Source organism: Dendrobates tinctorius, unplaced genomic scaffold (genome assembly GCF_039654945.1).
Source record: "Dendrobates tinctorius isolate UK_male_01 unplaced genomic scaffold, ASM3965494v1 ptg000196l, whole genome shotgun sequence".
In the NCBI taxonomy this organism is placed as follows: domain Eukaryota; kingdom Metazoa; phylum Chordata; class Amphibia; order Anura; family Dendrobatidae; genus Dendrobates; species Dendrobates tinctorius.
Window position 1 is genome coordinate 9,827,495 of NW_027361863.1, and position 19,266 is coordinate 9,846,760.

The 19,266-nt window shown below is 44.3% G+C and overlaps 1 protein-coding gene across 1 annotated transcript in view; it reads left to right on the plus strand.

The window, feature by feature from the left end:
• SLIT1 (slit guidance ligand 1) overlaps positions 1 to 19,266 on the plus strand; it is a 424,914-nt gene that overhangs the window by 254,993 nt on the left and 150,655 nt on the right. Inside the window, exons 5-7 of the mRNA XM_073552870.1 lie at positions 6,068 to 6,139; positions 8,248 to 8,319; positions 11,943 to 12,014. Coding sequence (XP_073408971.1) covers positions 6,068 to 6,139; positions 8,248 to 8,319; positions 11,943 to 12,014 — 216 coding nt within the window. The remainder of the gene's footprint in view (positions 1 to 6,067; positions 6,140 to 8,247; positions 8,320 to 11,942; positions 12,015 to 19,266) is intronic.

A 19,266-nucleotide genomic window follows, 5' to 3' on the forward strand; every position in this document is an offset into this window, starting at 1 on the left:
ATACCTAATAGTGTGAACAGCAGCATGCTGCCAAAGGACGGCTAAGAAAGAATTGTCTGCAGCTGATGCTTTCCTAGCAGAATCTGAGCTGTGAGAAGTGTTAGGTTTGTACAGGGCTCAGCCTGGGGACAGAAAACATTTCCAATCGCTGACAGCAAACAGAGATCTTGAAAATGGTCAGAAACTGAAATGTAAAACTTCACCATAACCCTCATCATTGCCTGTTATACCACCCCAGAGAAGAGCTTCACCATAACCCTCATCATTGTCAATGCTTCCACCCCAGAGAAGAGCTTCACCATAACCCTCATCATTGCCTGTTATACCACCCCAGAGAAGAGCTTCACTATAACCCTCATCATTGTCAATGCTTCCACCTCAGAGAAGAGCTTCACCATAACCCTCATCATTGCCTATTATACCACCCCAGAGCAGAGCTTCACCATAACCCTCATCATTGCCTATTATACCACCGCAGAGAAGAGCTTCACCATAACCCTCATCATTGCCTATTATACCACCCCAGAGCAGAGCTTCACCATAACCCTCATCATTGCCTATTATACCACCCCAGAGCAGAGCTTCACCATAACCCTCATCATTGCCTATTATACCACCCCAGAGAAGAGCTTCACCATAACCCTCATCATTGCCTATTATACCACCCCAGAGCAGAGCTTCACCATAACCCTCATCATTGCCTATTATACCACCCCAGAGAAGAGCTTCACCATAACCCTCATCATTGCCTATTATACCACCCCAGAGCAGAGCTTCACCATAACCCTCATCATTGCCTATTATACCACCCCAGAGCAGAGCTTCACCATAACCCTCATCATTGCCTATTATACCACCCCAGAGCAGAGCTTCACCATAACCCTCATCATTGCCTATTATACCACCGCAGAGAAGAGCTTCACCATAACCCTCATCATTGCCTATTATACCACCCCAGAGCAGAGCTTCACCATAACCCTCATCATTGCCTATTATACCACCCCAGAGCAGAGCTTCACCATAACCCTCATCATTGCCTATTATACCACCCCAGAGCAGAGCTTCACCATAACCCTCATCATTGTCAATGCTTCCACCCCAGAGCAGAGCTTCACCATAACCCTCATCATTGCCTATTATACCACCCCAGAGCAGAGCTTCACCATAACCCTCATCATTGCCTATTATACCACCGCAGAGAAGAGCTTCACCATAACCCTCATCATTGCCTATTATACCACCCCAGAGCAGAGCTTCACCATAACCCTCATCATTGCCTATTATACCACCCCAGAGCAGAGCTTCACCATAACCCTCATCATTGCCTATTATACCACCCCAGAGAAGAGCTTCACCATAACCCTCATCATTGCCTATTATACCACCCCAGAGCAGAGCTTCACCATAACCCTCATCATTGCCTATTATACCACCCCAGAGAAGAGCTTCACCATAACCCTCATCATTGCCTATTATACCACCCCAGAGCAGAGCTTCACCATAACCCTCATCATTGCCTATTATACCACCCCAGAGCAGAGCTTCACCATAACCCTCATCATTGCCTATTATACCACCCCAGAGCAGAGCTTCACCATAACCCTCATCATTGCCTATTATACCACCCCAGAGAAGAGCTTCACCATAACCCTCATCATTGCCTATTATACCACCCCAGAGCAGAGCTTCACCATAACCCTCATCATTGCCTATTATACCACCCCAGAGCAGAGCTTCACCATAACCCTCATCATTGCCTATTATACCACCCCAGAGAAGAGCTTCACCATAACTCTCATCATTGCCTATTATACCACCCCAGAGAAGAGCTTCACCATAACCCTCATCATTGCCTATTATACCACCCCAGAGAAGAGCTTCACCATAACCCTCATCATTGCCTATTATACCACCCCAGAGAAGAGCTTCACCATAACCCTCATCATTGCCTATTATACCACCCCAGAGCAGAGCTTCACCATAACCCTCATCATTGTCAATGCTTCCACCCCAGAGAAGAGCTTCACCATAACCCTCATCATTGTCAATGCTTCCACCCCAGAGCAGAGCTTCACCATAACCCTCATCATTGCCTATTATACCACCCCAGAGCAGAGCTTCACCATAACCCTCATCATTGCCTATTATACCACCGCAGAGAAGAGCTTCACCATAACTCTCATCATTGCCTATTATACCACCCCAGAGAAGAGCTTCACCATAATCCTCATCATTGCCTATTATACCACCCCAGAGCAGAGCTTCACCATAACCCTCATCATTGCCTATTATACCACCGCAGAGAAGAGCTTCACCATAACTCTCATCATTGCCTATTATACCACCCCAGAGAAGAGCTTCACCATAACCCTCATCATTGCCTATTATACCACCGCAGAGAAGAGCTTCACCATAACCCTCATCATTGCCTATTATACCACCCCAGAGCAGAGCTTCACCATAACCCTCATCATTGCCTATTATACCACCCCAGAGCAGAGCTTCACCATAACCCTCATCATTGCCTATTATACCACCCCAGAGCAGAGCTTCACCATAACCCTCATCATTGCCTATTATACCACCCCAGAGCAGAGCTTCACCATAACCCTCATCATTGCCTATTATACCACCGCAGAGAAGAGCTTCACCATAACCCTCATCATTGCCTATTATACCACCCCAGAGCAGAGCTTCACCATAACCCTCATCATTGCCTATTATACCACCCCAGAGCAGAGCTTCACCATAACCCTCATCATTGCCTATTATACCACCCCAGAGCAGAACTTCACCATAACCCTCATCATTGCCTATTATACCACCGCAGAGAAGAGCTTCACCATAACCCTCATCATTGCCTATTATACCACCCCAGAGAATTGCTTCACCATAACCCTCATCATTGCCTATTATACCACCGCAGAGAAGAGCTTCACCATAATCCTCATCATTGCCTATTATACCACCCCAGAGAAGAGCTTCACCATAACCCTCATCATTGCCTAGATTTCCCACACATGGGAGAACATCACCATATCCCTCATCATTGTCAATGCTTCCACCCCAGGGAAGAATGTCACCATAACTCTCATCATTGCTTACATTTCCACTCCTCAGTGGAGTTTCACCATAACCCTCATCATTGTCTGTCCTTCCACCCCAGGGGCCATCACCAGCTCTAGTTTCCATGTCATCACCATTAGGAGCCGCGCACTTTCCCACTAACTGTTCACGGCGACTTATTTGACCGCTTCTCACATTTCGTGGCTTTCCGTGCGCCGACGCGCAGCCAGGAATGATTTTCCTCGTCTTAGTATGAGGAGTACAGCGCCTCGCACCGAGACGAAACTTCAAAGCCGGATCCTCGCTCATTTCTCCTTCGCTCCTTTACTTGATCTATTTATGTGCTGGAAATGAGAATCGCCTCAATCAGTCTCCATCACAAGTCCATTACATAAGCATTGGATCATCTTACCGCCAGCAGCGGCAGCCACGCCGTGGCGCAGAGTGATTGTATATACAGACGGCCCTCGCTCCTGCACGGGGTAATCCTGTTTATGTGAATGGTCTGTGCCGCCAGGCCGAGCGCTAATGCAATTTTTGGGGGCTTTAAATAACCAGAATCTGGCACTCAACCGTCTCTTTAAATTAAAGGGAATCTTTAATGGAACCTTGTACATACAGCCCCATCTGTGGACACGTGTGCAGGAGGGGTTAGCTGTCAGTCACTAGCTAGGACCACCCACTGGACACTTAAGATAGCTGTCAATCAGTAAGTAGGCCGCCGCCCTCTGGACAATTAGCTGTCAATAATTAGGCCGCCGCCCTCAGGACAGTTAGCTGTCAATAATTAGGCCACCGCTCTCTGGACAGTTAGCTGTCAATAATTAGGCTGCCGCCCTCTGGACAGTTAGCTGTCAATAATTAGGCCGCCGCCCTCTGGACAGTTAGCTGTCAATAATTAGGCCGCCGCCATCTGGACAGTTAGCTGTCAATAATTAGGACGCCGCCCTCTGGGCAGTTAGCTGTCAGTCACTAAGTAGGACACCGCCCTCTGGACAGTTAGCTGTCAGTCACTAAGTAGGACACCACCCTCTGGACAGTTAGCTGTCAGTCACTAAGTAGGACACCGCCCTCTGGACAGTTAGCTGTCAGTCACTAAGTAGGACACCACCCTCTGGACAGTTAGCTGTCAGTCACTAAGTAGGACACCGCCCTCTGGACAGTTAGCTGTCAGTCACTAAGTAGGACACCGCCCTCTGGACAGTTAGCTGTCAGTCACTAAGTAGGACACCACCCTCTGGACAGTTAGCTGTCAGTCACTAAGTAGGACACCGCCCTCTGGACAGTTAGCTGTCAGTCACTAAGTAGGACACCACCCTCTGGACAGTTAGCTGTCAGTCACTAAGTAGGACATCATTTTCTGGACCCCAATAGCTTATTGCCACATGATTTTGTTCTACAATCTTGGGGGGACAGAGCTTTGGCCATGCACCTCCACAAGAGGACCCCTGTGCAAGAACAGTATTGGGAATTTTGCAGTCCAATAATACACCTATTTATGTGTCTGTGACAGAAGCTGCTTTGTAGGTGATAGTGGCCCCCCAACTTCTTGGGCATGTTCCCCCCGATTGTGTCGTACGCCCCTCCCATTGCACTGAGATAAAACACTTGGGGTGCAGGAGGACGTCACTTACCGGTTTACGCTGTGAATAGCGGAGGATTACGAGCATTATTTCAGCTCAATGGTGGTTTCTCGTCACGTTATGGGGCCGCTGCTTAGGCTGTTTGCTCCATATTGTGATAATGGTCCCATTCCGGCTGCAGTTCTCATTCAGGTCCCAGTGAATAATGTCCTCATTACCACCTCGGTTGTGTTTAATAAAGCAGCTCTGTAATGAGAATGCCATTGTGTGCGCCGCTACCCTTTATTACCGTGATTAAGATTCGGAAGAGGCAAACTTCTCTCGCTGCTAATTATAACAATATTATTACCGAAGGAAACGGCGGCTGCATCTATAGAATGGGGATGAGCGAGCCTCCACTACGAGACGGCGCGCTCCGCCGAGAAAACGCGACAATGAGTTATTATTACTCTTATACCTGAATATTTCTCTAAAATTGGAGAAATTATTTATGGAGCCACAGTAAATAAATTGGTATTTAAAGGGGGTGTCCGGCCAGAAAAAAAAAGCTTAAAAATGAAAAATATACGGCTTGAATTTCCCTGATCTATAGATATCCACATGGTCTGGGCTCCTGGCAGCTCGAGACACTCCTGCGTTGGTACGTCTGGGAGTGAAGGGGGCTTGCTGATTTTTCATGTCAAGAGCTAAACCGATCCCCTTATCTATCACAGCCTACGTGTAGACCGATAAGGGGGCTGGCTTGGCTGTTAATATGAGCACTTCCCACGCAGCACTAGTGGTGTGGATACAGAACTCCTTCGCCAATGTCAGACACAAACTAGTTGCACATGCTCTATGCAGAGGCGCCATTTAATATCTGCATAAGAAAAAATGGTTGGCTTATTCGGCTTAGGAGAAACTCTTTGTTAACGAGGTCCTTGAAGTTGGTTCCTAGATGTCCCACTGCTGGAATCCTCACTGATCAGTTGTGATCTGCAGGAAAATGTTGCAGCAAATGGTTAATTTCCCTGCAGCGCCAACACTGGTGGAAAAAAGTATTACACGATACCCAATGAAATGAGTAGGATGTTTATGTAATGCACCCGCGAGGACTCGAATATATTATTCGAAAACGCCGAAGACACTTGGTTAGCACCCGAGCATGCTCAGATAACACCTTATCCCAGCATGTTCTCTCACCACTAATTGCAAACCAAGTGTTTGAATGAAGGGAACCAGGACCCTTAGTGCCCAGTGGTCAGGATCACACTCAGTCGGTTCCTTGCGTAGAGGCTGATACACTATATGATCCTTTGCATGACCCTACAGGGTATATGGGCCCTATATACAGTATGTGTATATATCAGAAGGAATGAGACTAGTACATCATCGTAAACATAAGGATAACAGGAAATGTTCTTTTTTTTGTCTTGCAGTGATCTCAGTGAGAATATGATCCAAGCAATTCCAAGAAAAACTTTCCGGGGAGCGACAGAACTGAAGAATTTGTAAGTCCCCAAAGTTCTGATGTGACTTGGCTGTGCCAGGGTGTCAGTGGCCTCCTGCCTGGCGAAACAACACTACCAGCTTACTGCCAGGAAAGTGCAAAAAAAAAGCACTGGATGCCCCATCTAGCTCAGCAACAATCACGTTTAAGATGAAAACAGTTATTAGCAATATTCTGCACATTTAGAAGTCAATCTGACCCCTTCTTCAGGTACCGGATGATCGAGAGGTTGGATCAGTCATGAAATGTGCAGTGTGTTTTTAATAAACATTTGTGTGCCTCTTTTTGTGATTTTGGTGATTGTACTCTTAAAGGGATTGGCCCGTCTTAGTAAGGCTAGTTTCACACTAGCGCTTTGGAGCGCAGCGACGGCCTGCGCACGGCCGCCGATAAGCCCTGCCCCTTGCCGTGCCTCCGCCGGTAGCTCCGCCTACCGGCGCATGACGCTGCATGCGTCCTGCGTCCCCATCTTTATCACTGGGGGCGCAGGCCGTGCGCAGTATGCATTTGGCGGCGCATGCGCCTTTTTGACGGTGCGCCGGCGCAACCAAACTGCAGCAGGTTGCGTTTGGCGCAGGTCGGCGCACCGTCAAAAAGGCGCATGCGCCGCCAAACACATACTGCGCACGGCCTGCGGCCCCAGTGATAAAGATAGGGGACGCAGGACGCATGCAGCGTCGTGCGCCGGTAGGCGGAGCTACCGGCGGAGGCGCGGCAGGGGGCGGGGCTTAGCGGCGACCGTGCGCAGGCCGTCGCTGCGCTCCAAAGCGCTAGTGTGAAACTAGCCTAAGTGATGGCAAATTGAACGTGGCTTTCCCTGCTCCCCATCCTGGTACTTTTAACATAGTGTATGGATTCTGGCAGAGCAGCAGTTCAAAGGGGCTTCTAAAGGAGCATGTATTGGGCATTGAAACAACACTGTAACAGCTGTTTGGGGGAGAAGGAAGCAAAGTAAGGTAATGAAGAACTGTATATTATGAAAATTCATATCTTAACAATACCTGGAGAGTAATACAATTTAAAACAAGTAATCGCTGGGGCTTTAACCTCTGTGCCCCCCACTGTCCTTGAGAATAAAGACATTACAACACTATTTCCCCTTCACAGATTTTACTTTGCAACGGGGCCATTCTCAGCAACCCACTGCCGCGCTGCTGTATTCAAATGAATGAGTCCCGCCGGTTTTCTGCACAACCAGATGACCAGGAGCACTGCTGCTCTGCAGGGAAAAACTGTGAATGGGACGCAGTGACCGAGCAGAGCTGCATCCACTTTGTTTTCCTATCCTGTGATGATTGCTTCACTTACACCATCATCTCTTATAGGAATCTAGTCTGAGAGCAGCATGATGTAGAGACAGAGACCCTGATTCCAGCGCTGCGTCACTTAGTTTGCTGGGTGCAGCAATTGTGATACAATCACAGTTTTCTGTGCTGCGGACCTAGCAGAGCTCAGAATGCTGAGCTGTATATAACCCCGCCCACACCACAGATAAGCTGCTTTCTGTGTACACTGTATATTGTCACCAAGCTGCCAATCAGTGCTGGGAATGTGGTTGGACCAGGAGGCACGAAACACCTAGCGCTGTAGTGATAATCTCCTGCTGATAAAACGCTGATTTTATTGAAACAGCAAAACAGTCTAGTAAGTGACACATCACTGGAAACAGGATCTCCGCCCCTACATCACGCTGCTTTTGGATTACATAGCAAAAAACAGATGATAGATTCCCTTTAAAGAGTAACTTAAATAATGCACCATAATTATATATTTTTTTAATATGCTTCATTACTTTATTTTGCCGCCTTCTCACCCAAACACTACGCTGCAGCGCTGATTTACCTGCTGCTTGTTGCTGCCCAACAAGAATAACTACTATACTTACATAGAGGTTCAGACAGGGAAAGGCCCGTGATCTGACATCAGAGTACAGATTCCTGCAGAGCAGCAGTTAAAAGCAGAATATTAGGGAGCTTGAACATGGCAGGTAAAACAGCAATCTAGAATTGTTGCATGGGGGAAAAAGGAGCAATACCTCTGCAATATCTGTGTATACCATTGTTCATCTTGTGAACCGTCTACTGATCTAATATTGTCTTTTATCCATAGACAACTGGACAAGAATCAGATCAGTTGCATAGAGGACGGAGCTTTCCGCGCTCTTCGGGGGCTGGAAGTGTTGTAAGTATAGGAAGTATTCAGTTTACAGACCCACATTTATGTATGCACCTCACCTTATATACGTTAGGCAGAATTCTTACTCTAGAACTCTTAGATTTCTTACTCTAGAATGTACTTGTCTCTCAAATTGAGCTCTATAAAAGGTGAAAAAAAAAGAAATGACTCAGCTTGGCAAGGTCAGAATAGAATATGAAGGATTTTGAGGATTTTGTTAAGTCTATTTTCGCACTCTTCTTTTTTCCCCCGCACAAAAAAAAAAAACAACAACAAAAAATAAAACAAAAACAATTAATACAATTACATATTAAAGTGTATATATATATATATATATATATATATATATATTCAATTACAGAATTGCGGTACTCCATGTAAAAATGCGATCATGGCTTTTACACTCAATGTTCAAGAGGGAATAAAAAATAATAGCGTATAAGAGACGCAGCACTCGCTATAATGTAACATCTGGCCAAAATGCAAATAAAGCCATGGTTGATACAGAGGACACAGCCGTTGTTGCGTAAGTCACAATTATGTTCCCCTGTTTTCTCCAATACAGACAGTAATTTCATCTCATAATGTTCTTTAAAGAGATGGATGGTAAATTGCTGTCAGTTGTGCTTGTGGTTTATTTTTCACATTGTTTGCCTTGGGAACATTCCTGCATACTTCTTCCAAGCCCTCACATCCTGTACCCAATAAAACTAATGTGCAATATGTGCATATATGTGTAGCATAAATAAGTGCTTGAATCACCCCCTGGGCGAGCGGGGTTCTCACTCGGTACCGGGCCGGTGTCTTAAAGGGGATGTGTTGTGGTGGCAGTGACCCGGTCCTGGCCCTGGGTGTCCATGTAAAATAGGTGGAATAAAGTTTATATGTAGATAAGTTCGTGACGTCACTTGTGGTATCTGGTCAGAGGTGACCAGCACTGCGGTGCAGATCCTCTGGGACAGATGGTGTGGTGCAGCAGAGGTGTAATAGCTTTCCACAGGCAGAGCTGTAGTCCCAGGGCAGCAGTGGTAGATGTTAAGGTAGATGGTGTAGTGTTAGGCACAGAGATGTAGTAGCGCTGAGTAGATTGGCGCAGGAAGAAGGCAATGACACAGCTGAATGCAGTTCCCATACTTTACTCACGTTTCTGGTACAGACAGGTGCCCGCTTCTATGCTGTGTCCTCCAGGTCAGGGGCTCAGCCAAATCCCAGGCAGATGGAATGCACCCTTCCAGCACTCCTGTCTGTATGTGCCTTTTCTGGACGTCTCCTTACTAGCGCTAATCTGAACTTGTAGTTATGAATTACACCCAAGTTCCTTTTTCTTGCTGTTACTCAGAACTCCACTCGCATGACAGGCAGCTGTAGCCTACTTCAGGGACTCCTTACAATCATGTCCTGGCTCACACCCGTTGCTGCTGTGTCGTCGAGTGTTAGGTGGGAATAAAGTGGTCACAACTTCTATTCCTCCGGTTTCTGCTGTAGGATCATTAGTATCACGCACAGCCTCGGATACCAGCGCCTTAAACTTAGGAATGAGCTCTGCCCTAGCTCCGATCCCAGTTCTCTCCTACTCACGTTCCATTCTTTTCTATCTTTCCTTCTGAAGAACTGATCTTTCCTTTCTCTCTTTCCTTGCCAGCAGCTCCAGCTCACAGGAGGCTGCTGCATAAACGTCCTGTCACTCCATCCCTCTCAGGGGATTCTGCTCTAACTTCCTGTCAGCTTTCCCCTCTTAGTGCAATCTAAGCTCCACCCACCTCCCATCACCCTTCATGAACCAAGCAGGGGCCATAGAGGGTCCTCTGCTGTTCTAAGGTTTCCGTGCTGGGTGCAGGTGCTGGAGTCTGGTCAGGTGTCCCCATTTTACCTGAGGAGTCGGATACTACACCTCAGGAGGAGGTGCAGTATCTCTGTGATGACTGAACCCTCAGGGGCGCCACATACACCCCAAGAGATTTGTCAGAAAACCTTTAGTCTCCTTTCGGAATCCACATTTTCTATGGGACACTATACTGCAAAATACTCCCATAAATAAGACCCATTCATTGCAATTGAGTCAAGACCATGTTGCAAAAAATGAGTACACTGCAATAAAAGCATTAGGAGCAAAGCTAAAATTTAGACTGTAAAATTCTAATTAACAAGAATTTGACCACAGGTAAGTTTGATTCATTATACAGGTGTCCTGCAGATAATGAACCATAAAAGAGTTTTATGTAATAAAGAACGCCCCTTCCTATTTTATGCTGTCAGCAATGGCACCACGTGGGAGAGAAATCTCACTAGACCACAATGGCACCACATGGAAGAGAAATATCACAGGACCTGAGAAAGAATTTTTTATTTTTTTTACACAAAAAAATGTGATGGCTACAAGACTATTAGCAAAGCTTTACTTATCTGTCAAAATCTGTAGCAAAAGTGATACAGAAATGTAAAAAAGATGAAATTGTAACAATCCTAAAGAGACATCCAAGTGACCACAGAAGGTACCACCTAAACAGGAGCCTCTTCTAATGAGAAGAGTTGAAGAAATTCCACACTCAAGTTCACTGCAGTTATCTAAAGAAGTAGAAAGCCAAACCATGGTGATTGTTTTCCGTGACACAATACAGCATACATTGCAGGGGAACGGCATGCATGGCTGTTATCGATGAAGGAAGCGTCTCCTAAAGGCCATGTACAAAAAAGCCGCCTACAGTGCGACAGGACCCATTCTGAAAAATATGAAGATATTGGGACTCTATGCACTGGATTGATGAGAAAAAGATAAATGTTTCTGGAACTAATGGCTTCAAAACTGTATGGTGTCACAAAGGTGAGGAATGCAAAGAAAAATGCCAGAGGCCTACAGTGAAACATGGTGGTGACAGCGTCCTTATGTGGGGCTGCATGAACTGCTGTTGTCTGGGGGCTACATGTCATTGATCATGAACTCAAAGATGTACTGCTGTATAGTGAGAGAGAAGATGCCACCATTACTCCATGCCCTTGGTAGGCGTGCACTTTTCCAACATGACAATGATAATAAACAACCAACTGTCATATTTCTGAAGAAGAACAGGGTGAAAGTGACTCAGTGGCCAAGTGTCTCCTGATCTGAACCCAACTGAACACATATGGAGGATTCTGACCAGACAAGTTGCCATCACCCTCCATCCAACATCCAGGCTCTAAAAGAGATCGTTCTTGAAGAATGGAAAAAGATAGATGTTACAATATATAGCCAGCATGCTCATTCCACACCTAGAAGACTGTCCTTAAATATCATGGAGATCATTCATAATATTAGATGTAGCAGTCTTTGATGTGGACTGTTCTCATTTTTGCATCAATTAATCTGAGTAAAACTAAAGATTCTATAATGAAAGTTATATTATTAACCTTACTTTCATGTTATGGGTTAAAAATTTTTTCTATGAAACTTACTTTTCAAAAGAGGTATGCTCATATATGCTGAGCTCTGTAAGCCACTGACAGAGGTCTTTGGCAGCGGCTTTCTCCGCTCTGGCCATTGTCGTGACGATGTGTAAGGGAAAGTATGGAGAGCTATCGCTTGTTCTAATCCTTAACAATCCCTGTAAGTTTTTACTCTGTATGATTAAATGTTCTCATCTTTCTTTCAGAACCCTCAACAACAACAACATCACTACAATTCCTGTTTCCAGTTTTAACCATATGCCGAAACTAAGGACCTTGTAAGTAAAATGGGTTTGTAATTTGGGAAAAAGTCATCTTGATCTTTGTAAAAAAAAAAAAAAAAAAAAGAAATCAATTGCAGGAGGCAGTATTATAGTAGTTATATTCTTGTACATAGGGGCAGTATTATAGTAGTTATATTCTTGTATATAGGGTCAGTATTATAGTAGTTATATTCTTATACACAGGGGCAGCATTATAGTAGTTATATTCTTGTACATAGGGGGCAGTATTATAGTAGTTATATTCTTGTACATAGGGGCAGTATTGTAGTAGTTATATTCTTGTACATAGGAGCAGTATTATAGTAGTTATATTCTTGTACACAGGGGCAGCATTATAGTAGTTATATTCTTGTACATAGGGGGCAGTATTATAGTAGTTATATTCTTGTAAATAGTGGCAGTATTATAATAGTTATATTTTTGTACATAGGAGCAGTATTATAGTTGTTATATTCTTGTACATAGGAGCAGTATTATAGTAGTTATATTCTTGTATATAGGGGACAGTATTATAGCAGTTATATTCTTGCACATAGGGGGCAGTATTATAGTAGTTATATTCTTGTACATAGGAGCAGTATTATAGTAGTTATATTCTTGTATATAGGGGGCAGTATTATAGCAGTTATATTCTTGTATATAGGGGGCAGTATTATAGTAGCTATATTCTTGTACATAGGAGCAGTATTATAGTAGTTATATTCTTGTACATAGGGGCAGTATTATAGTAGTTATAATCTTGTACATAGGAGCAGTATTATAGTAGTTATATTCTTGTACATAGGAGCAGTATTATAGTAGTTATATTCTTGTACATAGGGGGCGGTATTATAGTTGTTATATTCTTGTACATAGGAGCAGTATTATAGTAGTTATATTCTTGTATATAGGGGGCAGTATTATAGCAGTTATATTCTTGCACATAGGGGGCAGTATTATAGTAGTTATGTTCTTGTACATAAGGGCAGTATTATAGTAGTTATATTATTGTACATAGCGGCAGTATTATAGTAGTTATATTCTTGTACATAGGGGCAGTATTATAGTAATATTCTTGTACATAGGGGGCAGTATTATAGCAGTTATATTCTTGCACATAGGGGGCAGTATTATAGTAGTTATGTTCTTGTACATAGGGGCAGTATTATAGTAGTTATATTCTTGTACATAGGAACAGTATTATAGTAGTTATATTCTTGTACATAGGGGCAGTATTTTAGTAGTTATATTCTTGTACATAGGGGCAGTATTATAGTAGTTATATTCTTGTACATAGGGGCAGTATTATAGTAGTTATATTCTTGTACATGGGGGCAGTATTATTGTAGTTATATTCTTGTACATAGCAGCAGTATTATAGTAGTTATATTCTTGTACATAGGGGCAGTATTATAGTAGTTATATTCTTGTATATAGGGGGCAGTATTATAGCAGTTATATTCTTGCACATAGGGGGCAGTATTATAGTAGTTATATTCTTGTACATAGGAGCGGTATTATAGTAATTATATTCTTGTATATAGGGGGCAGTATTATAGCAGTTATATTCTTGCACATAGGGGGCAGTATTATAGTAGTTATGTTCTTTTACATAGGGGCAGTGTTATAGTAGTTATATTATTGTACATAGGGGCAGTATTATAGTAGTTATATTCTTGTACATGGGGGCAGTATTATTGTAGTTATATTCTTGTACATAGGAGCAGTATTCTAGTAGTTATATTCTTGTACATAGGAGCAGTATTATAGTAGTTATATTCTTGTACACAGGGGGTAGTATTATAGTACTTATATTCTTGTACATAGGAGCAGTATTCTAGTAGTTATATTCTTGTACATAGGAGCAGTATTATAGTAGTTATATTCTTGTACATAGGGGCAGTATTATAGTAGTTATATTCTTGTACATGGGGGCAGTATTATAGTAGTTATATTCTTGTACATAGAGGCAGGATTATAGTAGTTATATTCTTGTACATAGGGGGCAGTATTATAGTAGTTATATTCTTGTACATAGGAGCAGTATTATAGTAGTTATATTCTTGTACATAGGGGCAGTATTATAGTAGTTATATTCTTGTACATGGGGGCAGTATTATAGTAGTTATATTCTTGTACATAGCAGCAGTATTATAGTAGTTATATTCTTGTACATAGGGAGCAGTATTATAGTAGTTATATTCTTGTACATAGGAGCAGTATTATAGTAGTTACAGTATATTCTTGCACATAAGGGCAGTATTATAGTAGTTATATTCTTGTACATAGGGGGCAGTATTATAGTAGCTATGTTCTTGTACATAGGAACAGTATTATAGTAGTTATATTCTTGCACATAGGGGCAGTATTATAGTAGTTATATTCTTGTACATAGGAACAGTATTATAGTAGTTATATTCTTGTACATAGGGGGCAGTATTATAGTAGTTATATTCTTGTATATAGGGGCAGTATTATAGTAGTTATATTCCTGTACATAGGGGGCAGTATTATAGTAGTTATATTCTTGTACATAGGAGCAGTATTATAGTAGTTATATTCTTGTACATAGGGGCAGTATTATAGTAGTTATGTTCTTGTACATAGGGGCAGTATTATAGTAGTTATATTCTTGTACATAGGAACAGTATTATAGTAGTTATATTCTTGTACATAGGGGGCAGTATTATAGTAGTTATATTCTTGTACATAGGGGGCAGTATTATAGTAGTTATATTCTTGTACATAGGGGGCAATTTTTATTGTATAAAACCAACAAATACAATTAAAATAAACAGAATTCTTCCTTAATACAAAACAAAAATTCTCATGAATGCATCAGACAATAATTATAGAACTAAATTAATACATTAGGAATAAACGTAACTTAGAGTTCACTCCTGTGGAAGGAAGAATATGAAATAAACACTTTTAGTAACACGATCATGTTATTATCCCACAGACACATTCCTCCACAGTTTCTCATTACTCTGACTTTTCTTTATCTCTATCGCTCTTATCCATCTGAGCTCGGACAGTATCTTTGTGGCTGCGGTGACGGGATGGAAGGGCTCGCTGTGTAGGGACACTTGGGTTCTCATGTGCCAGTGGTAATATTTAATGGTGGTAATGTTCAGGTACATTGTCCCCCTGTCGATGGTACCGTCAGTGGATGGGACGCCATAGATAATGTCAGGCTATTTCAGGGACAGCAGTCTGGGGATTTTCAGCTTGGTCGATACTTCCGTCCATATTTCCCTACCTCCCCAGCAATCACAAATAAAATGCTCCATGGTTTCCTCCTGCTGACAACCAAGGGGACAGTTCCGATCCGGAACACTTAAATATTTTAAGTTCCCCCTCACAAAGAGCTTCCCATGTAGCGACAGCCAAGCAATGTCAAAAAACTTTGCTGGAAGTCGCCTCCCATTGAGGAATCGGAGACTGTCCTGAAGGGTACTAGTGGCACAATCTCTTAGGGCCAGTGGAGAGTGGAAGAAAGTCCTACAGATATGAGCACACAGATCTTTCCTCGTATTACTCTCAATGTAAGACTTCTCCAGTCCCCACTTCCTGACACACTTCAGACCATATTCCAGATACTGGGGGAGGTGGTCACCTGTCCATCTCCTCCTCTTGAGACTGCCGCCTCGCACCCAAGATTCCGCAAAAGGCAATATCCAATACCTGATACTATTCGCCCACAGGGAGCTACTGTTTGAATCCATGCTCCCAAAATTTACTTTCAGAAACAAGGAGTCAAAGAAAACCCTTGGATTTAACATATCCAGCCCGCCCTCACTCTGCTGTAGGTACGTTATACCCCTCTTTATCAGGTTCATCCTGTTCCCCCACAAGAGCTGGAAGAACAGGCTGAGGAGCCTCGCCGAGAAGGATTCTGGCAAAGGAAAAACGACAGAGACATACAAAAAGACGGGGACCAGGTAAGTCTTCAACATAGCAACCCTTTCTCTGTAAGTCAGCCTCCAGTTCTTCCATCGCTGAACCTTTGCATTTCCGGTCTCCAATTTTTCCTCCCAATTTAGGCTGGCATTATCGTCCCTCCCAAATTTAACCCCTAAGATCTTAATATGGGTGGAGGCCTTAAACTGTGGCAGATCAAAGTCTGGGTCAGATTGCAATGTCCACAGAGCTTGACTCTTCTCAAGGTAGACCAGAGACCCGGAGGCCTCTGAGTAACTTCTGATGGCCGCAGACAACATCTGCACCTCATGAGGATTAGATATCACCAGAGTCACATCATCCGCGTAGGCAACCACCTTCAGAGGCAAGTAGTGGGGGACCGGCACCCCCCAAAAGTTACACTCCTGCAGTGACCTCAAAAATGGGTCTATGGCAAAAACATACAGGAGTGGACTCAGCGGGCAGCCCTGTCTCACCCCCGCCTCAACTCCAAAAGTGCCACCCTGCCAACCATTGATCAGAGGAAAGCTCACCGCCTCTCTGTACAAAGTCTTCAGCCAATCCACAAATTTTCCTGGAATACCGTACTTTGACACAGTGGCCCACAGATAGTCATGATCAACCCTGTCAAAGGCTTTAGCCTGGTCCAGACTGACAACTTATCTCCCACACCGCAGAGCTTTACATCTCTCAAACATCTCCCGTATCGAGATGACTGCTCCAGAGATGTTCCGCCCTTTTACCGTGCCAAACTGAGAGCCTACCAACAGTGCCGGGGACAAACAAACTAACCTAGAAAACAGGATCTTTGCCAGAATCTTCCTGTCAACATTCAAGAGGGCAATTGGCCTCCAGTTCTTGATGTCGCTCGGCTCCTTACCTTTAGACAGCAGAATTAATGAGGACACTCTCATGGATGGAGGCATCAGGTGATTTTCTAGACAATTTTTGTAAACATCCACAAGAATTGGAGCCAGGAGGTCTTTGAATTTCTTATAAAATTCTGCTGTTATACCATCCGGACCTGGTGCCTTCTTCAGATGTAACTTATCAATGGCCTCCTTAACCTCCTCCACCGTTAATTCTGCTGTCAAAGGAGAAAAGTCCAGATCATTAATATCAGGTGTTGGAGTTGCCTCCAAGAATTGAGTCATTTTATGTTTATCCAAAGCCTTCCTCTGAAACAAGTCAGTATAATAAGATTTCACAACCCCCAGGATACCCTCCCGAGATTCCTGCAATACACCCTGGAAGTCAATGAGACCTGTGACCAATTTATTGGCCACCCGCTCCCGGCAATTCTCAAAGGGATCAGGTGCCCCTAAGACCCCATAATCCCGTTCGAGAACCAAGGAGGTATACCTGCTGTACTGATACTGCCTTATCTCAGATTTCAACCGGTCGATCTTCTCTTTGTTACCCCCGCCCTCCGAATAGAGTGACTCCAATTCTTTGCGCAGCCTTAGGTACTGGCTATACTTACTCCTGCCCTTCTTAACTGACAGTCTCTTCAAGAGGTATCTGATATCATCCTTGACGTCCTCCCACCAGTCGGCCATGTTGTCATAGAAGTCCACTCTCTGTAGATGACCCTGCAAAAGGGAGTGGACACAACTCTGGACAGAGACATCATGGAGGAGGCTAGAATTGAGTCTCCATAACCCCCTACCAACATCAGCTCGCTTAGTGGCCTCCAGGCAGAAATATAGGGCAAGATGGTCTGAGTATGGGATGACTCTCTCACTCATGGCACCAATGACTTCCATGGGACTTACAAAAGGCAGATCTATTCTACTGCCTCTATTGGAGCAGGAATAGGTTAATTTTGGCTTTCGTCCTCCCCGTTTAAAGACGTCCCCTAATCCGGCCTGCAGGACTGTGTTATTCAAGATCCTACCATCCCTCGTCACGGTTCTACCTGAGGAGCTGTCACCTGATGTCAGTATAGCATTAAAGTCCCCCGCCATTATCACTGGAAGAGAGGTGAACAGATAAGGCTTGACATCATTAAATAACTGTATCCTGTCAGTCACCGTCTGTGGCCCATAGATGTTAATAAGGCGGAGACGCCTCCCATGGACAGTGACTTCCAGGACCAGACACCTTCCCATTACCACCTCCGTCATCCTATGTACTGTCACATGCCCGGTGTTAAACAGAATGGCGACCCCGGCGTACGACTCCATAGCCAGTGACCAAAAAGAGGGACCAGACCGCCATTCCCTCTCAGCCTCCCTCATGAGCCCCTGAGTCGTCAGCCGCGTCTCCTGCAGAAAGATGACATCTGCGTCCAGGTATCGGAGATGGTCATAGACAGCGTGCCTCGTCCTCCTCACCTTAATGCTGTTCACATTACTGGATGTTACTTTTAATGAGAAGTCTGCCATCACAATACCACAACAGAGGAGCAGAGATGTAAAAGCCGCCATCATAAGTCTGGGTCACAGATGTTCTGACTACCACCGGTCTCCATGTCAGACTGTATCTCAGTGTCAGCAGGTACGGGCTTCCGTTTTGTAGGGGGATGGTCCGCTACGTCCCTGTCATACTCAGTCTCTATTCTTTTTATCTCTTCCTCCAAGTCCCCATCAGACTCAGACAAAACATCAAACTTATTGGACACGAACATCACACCTGCCAAACTCTGGACTTTTTTCCTGCCACCCTGGCTAGTGACATACTCCTCCTCAGGTTTACGGGAGGCCTTGTCCTTTTTTTTCCTTTTAACCTGATTACAGCCACTTTCTTCAGCTAGAGATGGTGATACTGAAGTGGTGGCTACATGTGGCTGCTGGACCTGAGGGACGACCTCCATGCTCCCCTCTGTACCCTCTGTGTAAAGCTGCTCTGATGTTACCTGAGCGGACCCCTGGTGGACCTCTGACCTGGTCATTATTGTCCCTGACATTAAAGCCTCCTCCTCCTGAGCCTCTGTCCCTGTCACTAACTCCTCATCAGGAAGGAGCTTGCATATATTGTGCCAGGCTTCAGGACAGTCCCTGTGAGGGTGGCCGACCTCCCCACAGAGGTTGCACTTGATGTTCTGGCAATCTGCCGCTAAGTGGCCGACTTCCCCGCACAGGCTGCACTTTACCACGGTACAGGTGTTTGCCAGGTGACCCACTTTACCACACTTAAAACACTTTCGTGGCTGCCCAGGGTAGAAGCAAACTCCCTTCTCCCTCCCGATAAAGAAGGAGTTGGGTAAGTGAGCCGTGATATTGTTGTGCTGGCGCAATTTCACCAGCACCTTCCATCCACCAGTCCATATACCGTCCTCATCCCAGTTTTTGGTGAGGTCGGAGACAAGGTCACAATGCCTCCGGAGCCACACCACAATGTC